General features: G+C 48.1%; 1 protein-coding gene across 1 annotated transcript; it reads right to left on the bottom strand.

The window, feature by feature from the left end:
• Positions 1-592: 592 nt before the first annotated feature.
• On the bottom strand, positions 593-1,547 carry LOC145789856 (uncharacterized). The gene is made up of 3 exons (XM_082867395.1): positions 1,159-1,547; positions 978-1,076; positions 593-769 (listed from the first exon to the last, which is right to left on the bottom strand). Exons 1-3 carry the CDS (start codon positions 1,516-1,518, stop codon positions 743-745), a joined length of 486 nt encoding a protein of 161 aa, XP_082723521.1. The 5' UTR covers positions 1,519-1,547; the 3' UTR covers positions 593-742.
• Positions 1,548-7,318: the final 5,771 nt, after the last annotated feature.

Genomic DNA, 7,318 nt, shown 5'->3' with positions numbered 1-7,318 from the left:
TTGCATTTTGCTTATCGAGTTGTAAACTTCCTAAGCTCCTGCTATATCTTAGTAAGTTGAGTTGCTTAGTTTGTTGCGTCGGTTCACTACCTGACTTGGCGATTACACAATGCGCATTCCCATTCAATTTCATTCTTGTGCAAAATAAATGATGCGATACGATGCTAAAAGTTGAAAATACAAACACCTTTTCAAAAGTTATTTCATTCCATCATGCTTTACAACAAACAAAGGTACAAGTTTTACAAAAAATAAAACTGCCTAACAATGTGCAAAGTGCTACAAACTACTAGCAAAAAGAAAAATAAAGCAGGAAACAACAGTGGCATCAATGTCCTCGGGAGCAGGAACGAGAAGCACTCCTCATCCTCTTCTGCGGGACAACCTCCGCACCATCATCATCATCTGGGTCGGAGTTGTCATCCTCAGGATCCCCCTCAGCCTCACCTCTGTTCCCCGAACCAAAACCGGAGCCCCCCTTCTCAGCAGATGTCTCTGACTGACGATCGGTAGCCTCCTCCTCCTCCTCAGCGTCCTCCTCCTCCTCCTCATAGGGCTCCACCTCTACAACGTGAGCCCTGCGTCTGCGGACAGGCCCTCCTCGAGCTCCTCGAAAAGGCCTAGATGGCCCGGCTCCTCGGGAAGGCCGAGATGACCCCGCCTCCTGAAAAGGCCCGGGTGACCCAACTCCCTGAAAAGGCCCAGATGGCCCAGGTCCCCAAGGAGGCCCAGGTGGCCTGGCCTACGGCTGACCGGACCATGAAGGCATCTGAAAACAAAGAGTTCAATTCAAATACATCAGTCCAAATATATACATCAGATGCAGATACAAGCAAAGGCTACGTGAAGTGGGTGCATGTAAATGCAGTGTCCGAGTGGGGTGTGTGTCAGATGTGCTCTACACAAGTAGTCTATCGATGCAGTAGAAATCAGCATGTCATCAGAAGTATGATAAATGCCAGAAAACTGAAGGGTACCTGAATGCCCGCGACAGACAACTGTGCCTCCCTACGCAGGACCATGCCCTCGAGTGTGGCCACCAGTCTAACCACCTCCTCCATGTACCCTCGCGGTGGCTGCAAAAATGAGTTCATAATCATCAGTGAACAAAAAAATGTCTAAACATCTGAATGATGAATGAAAAACAGTAGAGCATACCAGCGGTGAGTCAGAATCAATGGCGTATCGATCACTGGGCATCGGAGGCTCTAGCGGAATCGGAGTCGGGGAGATAGCTCCATACTGCCACGCCATCAACTCAGTAGGCATTTCTGGCCATCCAGGATGAGGATAAGCCGACGGAGTCGGAGGAACCGGTCTACTCCCACCTCTAGATGTACCAGCCCTGCTAGTAGAAGGGGCGTCTGCAGCCCGAGCCCGAGCCTGGCCCGAGGATGACATACCGGCAGGCCTCATCATTGGGATACGAGCTCCCGTCAATGGAGGCATCAAATATATGTGACGGTAAGTGGCGTAGTCCCCCTCCTCAATATATAATAAAGCATCACTACCCAGCATGGCGCCGACTACCTCCGAGTAAGAGAGCCTGTCAGCAGTCTGCATACTGACTAGGGGCACTGCGGGAGGATCCTGAGAAAGATACCCCCATACCTGGCGCAAAAAGCGTTCCCCCAGGAACCAGGCCCTGCCAACCGGCCCTTCGAGCAGGACCCTATACTGGGAGATGTCCGACCCTCCGGTATACTGAAGTCGGAGACCATCACCCAGGGACACCCAGGGCTGCCATGTGATCTGCGGATGATAAATGCATAAACCAATCAGAAATCGAGAATATGCAGTGCAAATCAAAGATGAAAATGAAAGGAATTGAAAGTTCTGAGGTACCTCTGAATGTCGCACAGTGTCAAAGTACTGTCGCAGGTAAAGGAGGGTCTCTCGAGGTCTCGGCCGGTGCGGGCCCTCGAACACCAGTGAGTATGGGGTCATGGGAACCCCTGCCACCTCCAACTCTGGGGCTAATGATGGAAAGTATACATAGACCCATAGCTGAGAAAAACCGTGCAAAATGTAAGTACGAAATGCTGAGAGCAAAATATAGACTGTAAAAGTGCGCTGTGTGTGCAATGTACAAGTAATGAAGAGCAGAAATGTAAATAAAGAGGACAGAAAAGTACCTCCTAGGCTCTCCAGTAGCCGCCAAGTAAATCGCCCCGCCCGCGGGAGGTCGCGCTCATATAAAAGTAAAGGGTAGCCAGGCCGGCGCCACCCCAGTCATATCGATGGACCTGTGATAGGTCAACCAGAGCGCTCAGCAGGTATAGCCCGACTGTGTTCCCTCTATCGGCGAACAGGGTAGTCCCGAAGAGGAACATAAGGAAACCATGGGCATACTACTCTGTCTTCTCTGGAGTCTCAGGCACCATCTCCGCCCGCCGGAAGTGGGAAGAGAACCAAGTGTATCGGACTCTCCCAGAAACCCTGTCAACAGGCGGGCGAGCCCCCAATAGATACATCCAAGCGGCCTCCCACTCGCCCATATCCTCATCATAAGGGATGGACCAACCTCCTATGTCTAAGCCAGTTAACACAGCGAAGTCTAGAGGCGTCATGGTCATGTCCCCGGTAGCAGAGAAATGAAAGGAGTTGGTGGTGTCCCACCATCTCTCTACCAAGGCTGCCATCAGTGTCCTCCTGGCAGGACAACGTGACAACCCGACGTAGAAGGGCCCGAATCCTGCCAAATCTACCAAATCTCGGACACCCTCCGGGAGCTCAGCGTACCAGTCCCGCGCGATGGTGGAACCATACCCCCGCACACTGCGGGAACCAACCTGCATTCAGAATGAATACATGTGTCAATAATGAAATGAATGGGCTGTGTGCCAATGAGATGAATGGGCTGTGTGCCAAAGAGATGAATGGGCTGTGTGACAATGAGATGAATGGGCTGTGTGCCAATGAGATGAAATGGGCTGTGTGCCGATGAAGCGAAATAAGCTACATGCAAATTTAATCTGGGCTGGGTGTTCAGAAAAATTTGAAGTGTGGGCTGCGTGTTCAACTTTCAATCAGTGTGGGCTGCGTGTTCACTATTTTAATCTGGGCTGCGTGTTCAGAAAATTTAAAGTATGGGCTGCGTGTTCAACTTTCAATCAGTGTGGGCTGCGTGTTCACTATTTAACCTGGGCTGCGTGTTCAGAAAATTTGAAGTTTGGGCTGCGTGTTCAACTTTCTATCAGTGTGGGCTGCGTGTTCACTATTTAATCTGGGCTGCGTGTTCAGAAAATTTGAAGTTTGGGCTGCGTGTTCAACTTTCTATCAGTGTGGGCTGCGTGTTCACTACTCTAATCTGGGCTGCGTGTTCAGAAAATTTAAAGTTTGGGCTGCGTGTTCAAATTTCAACTAGTGTGGTCTGCGTGTTCACTATCTAATCTGGGTTGCGTGTTTAGAAAATTTAAAGTGTGGGCTGTGTGTTCACTTTCGAATTCGGGCTGTGTGTTCGACAAATCAGTGTTTGAGCCGTGTGTTCGCCTCTTAACTAATGTGTACTGTGCGTTCGCAATTAATTAATGAGCCGAGTGTTCAGAAATTCGAGTGTTGAAACTACATGTTCAGGATGCAAGCAAAGTACTATGTCATAAGCTAAACTGCATGTTCAAGCATGGCAAAGGTGCGAAATGTACGAAAAATATGGAAAATGAAGTAAATACCTCTCGGGCCTCATGAGAGAGGTGATGCTCCGGCTCTCGGAGAAGCAGATCCCCGGGTGCTCGCTCGTCAAAGCTAGTAAAGTGACGGAAGACAGCACGAGGGAGGACATGTGCTGGCGGACGGTACCTCCCGGGAATAAAAGGTCGGGTCCTCGGGGGTAGAGTCATGGGATCAAAATCATCTCCGGCACCTGGAAAATCTCCGCCGTGGGGAGAATTACCCGCCATTTTCAGAAGATCTGCAAAGGGAGCAAAAATGAGCAAAATGAGCCGAAATTGGAAAAAGTCAACAAAAGTCAACTCTCGGGAAATGAAAAAGTCAACAAAAGTCAACTCCCGAGAAAATCTTCCAAATGTTGAGACAAACTTACCTCAAGTGGCGAAAATGCGAAAAGAAGCCCCGAAACCGAAATTTAATCGCTTCAAAGTCCTTGAAACTGAATATTTTTGCGAAAACAATTTGCACGGGGCGTTGGAAAACGCGTATGGAACTCAGATCTGGAGAAGAAAGTGTTGTAGGAGGCAAGAAAGGAAGGGATCTCGGCTACCTTATATAGGCCCCAAGTCTTGGATTCAAGGAGCATCAAAAAGGAGGTGAAAAGACTAAAAAGCCCACGGATTTGGGCATATGGCCGGCCGGCCCTCTTTTCTAGCCGGCCAGCTATCTGCTTTTTGGAAAACTGGCCGGCCAGCTATTTACTTTATGGAAAACCGATTGGCCACCTCCCCTTGGGAAGATAAACGGCCGGCCATGTCCCCCACATGCCCACCTAGCTCCCTGCAAATTTTGAGGAAGATCGGAGTTCCCGGGACCTGAAAAAGTTCAAGAAAAGTACACTTCCGGTCGCGAAATTGCTCTGTCGGAACTTCGACTTCGAGATTTGACATATGTCTCATCATCATTCATCGAAATCAAAGTGTATCCTTTTTGAACGAGTTGTAGCCTTTCCAGGAAGTGGGTCGGAGGTCGTAATTGAGTTACCTTTGCCGAAACACGCGTTTCCATACTTGTTGTTTCATGACAAACGGACACCCTGATTCATGCTCGTTTCGCACTATCATGCACATAACTTGCATTCTCATGAGCATACCTGCATTAACATGCACATTTCTTGATATTGGCATACCTCTATGTTTGAGCATACGTTGTCACGCATGTTCCACTCTTACATTGCGATGCATACACTCACCGGCGCTGCGTGTGTCAAACTTTCGGAATCACATTAAATATATGTTGGTAGCATATTGTACTTGTTGCAATTTCTCTCTTTTGAAGGCACGATATTGTATGTACGGTTCAATTGAGGCTGGTTCGACCAGACGAATCGCGCAGGTATCGTATCTTCTCCATGTGAGATGTGGCGGGGATTGAATAATCCTCCGCATTCTTAACTGCATGAAATATAGTTGTTGCTTTGCATTATTGCTTAAAACTGTTGCATCTATTTGCGAATATTTGCCTCGTTACAGCTTGCTGCATGTGCATGATCATTGAATTATGTTCGGCTTCTTGCATATCATTTGCATTTTGCCCCCTGCCTGCGGGCACATCTTTGTTTATCTTGCCTGTTTGTCTAAGTCTTCGGCCTTGTCAAAAATGGGTCGTCTCTGGGCTTTGACATTCACTCCCGTCACTTATGACTTTCGAGTTCTGTCAAAGAGGGGCAACTGTAGACACCCCATTTTTGACCGACCTTAAGACTCAGATGTCACTGATTGAGCGCTTGGTGATGTTGCATAATGTGCTTGTTCAGAAGTTTCAGAGTCACGGCTGTGAGCCCTGCCTCTGGACTTCCGAACCCTCTTTTGTACTTTGCCTCGGTTTGCGAACCAAGCTCGGTTTTCTTTGTTTCTTTTCCTGAGGGGAGGGAGAGGTCCAGTAGACCATCTCTCAATGTCCGCAGGCTACATTTCGTGGCCGTAGGCCATTTTGCCCATTTCAGAGTCCGGTTTCCGGTTTTTCGGGACCGTTGGCCGTGTGCCTCGGTTCAGGACCGCCTAACCACCTCCGTTTGTTCTAATTTTTGGCATACTCCTTATTTTCTCCCTTTCAAGGGACACTGTGGTCTGAGAAACCCACTTCGTGGCCGAATGCCACTTTCGGTGCTTAACAGCCCATTTTCGGGACCTCGAACTGCGCATTTTGGTCCCCGAGCATTCGTTTTGCAATGGTTTTCGTTCATTTTTGGCAGGTACCTCTGTTTTATCACCGGAGAGGTCACTGAAGGGTGGGAGGCCAGCAATTGTTGCAGCAACCAGTTATACATCCTCCGACACCCTCCGGCGCCCGTTTTTCGCACTTCCGGGCTAATGTTGAACACCTTGGGCCCATTTTCTTAAATTTTGAACCACATATTTGTGATGTACACACATGGGAGGACCCTAAAAGTTGGTGGCCGGCCATTAATGTTACTTGACCCTTTTGACCCCCCCTTCCGGGCTAATGTTGAACACCTTGGGCCCATTTTCTTGAACTTTGAACCACATATTTGTGATGTACACACATGGGAGGACCCTAAAAGTTGGTGGCCGGCCAGTAATTCCACCTGACCCTTTTGAACCCCTCTTTCCGAGCTAATGTTGAACCCCTTGGACCCACTTTCTTGGACTTTTAACCACAGGGTTGTGTTGTACACAGATAGGAGGACACCATCAGTTGGTAGCCGGCCACTAAATCTGAGTGACCCTTTTGAACCCTAGCCGGCCGGCTAGGGGGTGTGGCCGGCCGGCCACCTGCAGCAAAAGTAACAGGCCGGCCGAGCTCCTTGCACTGTGCACTTTACAGCTGTGGAGCTTTATCCCCCAGAAAATATCAATATCCGGAGGATATTTTGTGGGGGAAAGTTGCTCTCCTTTTCCCCCACCTTTACACCCCCTTTTTGGCCCTTATAACCAGCTGGTGGCTTCACTTGTAGGGGTTAGAAAAATTGCTCTTCAAGCTTCCATACACAAAGCCATCTTTATCCCTCTCATTTCCTTGAAAACTTCCAAGTCCCTAATCACCATTTCTTCTACACCACCAAGCTCTACCACCACCACCTCATTTCCAGCAACAAGGAAGGTTTCTCAAAGGCTAAAGGAGCTGCAAATTGGTCCAAGAAGCAACAAAAGCTTTAGTCTTCAAGGGTGAGTAACATTTCTCCTCTTTGACCCTTTTTCTTGATCCATTTGTAAGCCCCACATGATTTTTGTTTCAAGCTCCGGCCCTAACTGAAAGGGGCCTTATTTTGAGCTCATATTCACTTTTCATTAAGGGCTCAACCCTGTTTGAGCCCTCCATGATGCACTTGCTTCATTGATCCTCTTATATGTCATAATCTTGCATGCTATTTTTGGCCCATGAGTAATCTGTTTTTGAGCATATTGTAAACTGATATTAGGCTTATTTTGAGCCCCTCTTTAACATTGAAGAAGGGCTCAACACCATTTGGGACTTCCATGTTGTACTTACCTTTATACTCCTCTTTTATTCCCCATTCTTGCATGCAATGGCAGCCTACCATGCTTTTGTTTTTGGCCATTTTACAGTTCTGAAAAAGTGCTTATTTTGATCGATTCTTCATATTTCATTTAGGTCCTTTCATGGTTTGGGACCTCCATATGCCACTTCATGTTATATCTCTCTTTTATTCCCCATTCTTGCATGT

Source organism: Camellia sinensis, chromosome 1, assembly GCF_055761805.1.
Source record: "Camellia sinensis isolate YWXY chromosome 1, ASM5576180v1, whole genome shotgun sequence".
In the NCBI taxonomy this organism is placed as follows: domain Eukaryota; kingdom Viridiplantae; phylum Streptophyta; class Magnoliopsida; order Ericales; family Theaceae; genus Camellia; species Camellia sinensis.
This window is presented reverse-complemented; position numbering and strand designations above follow the sequence as displayed.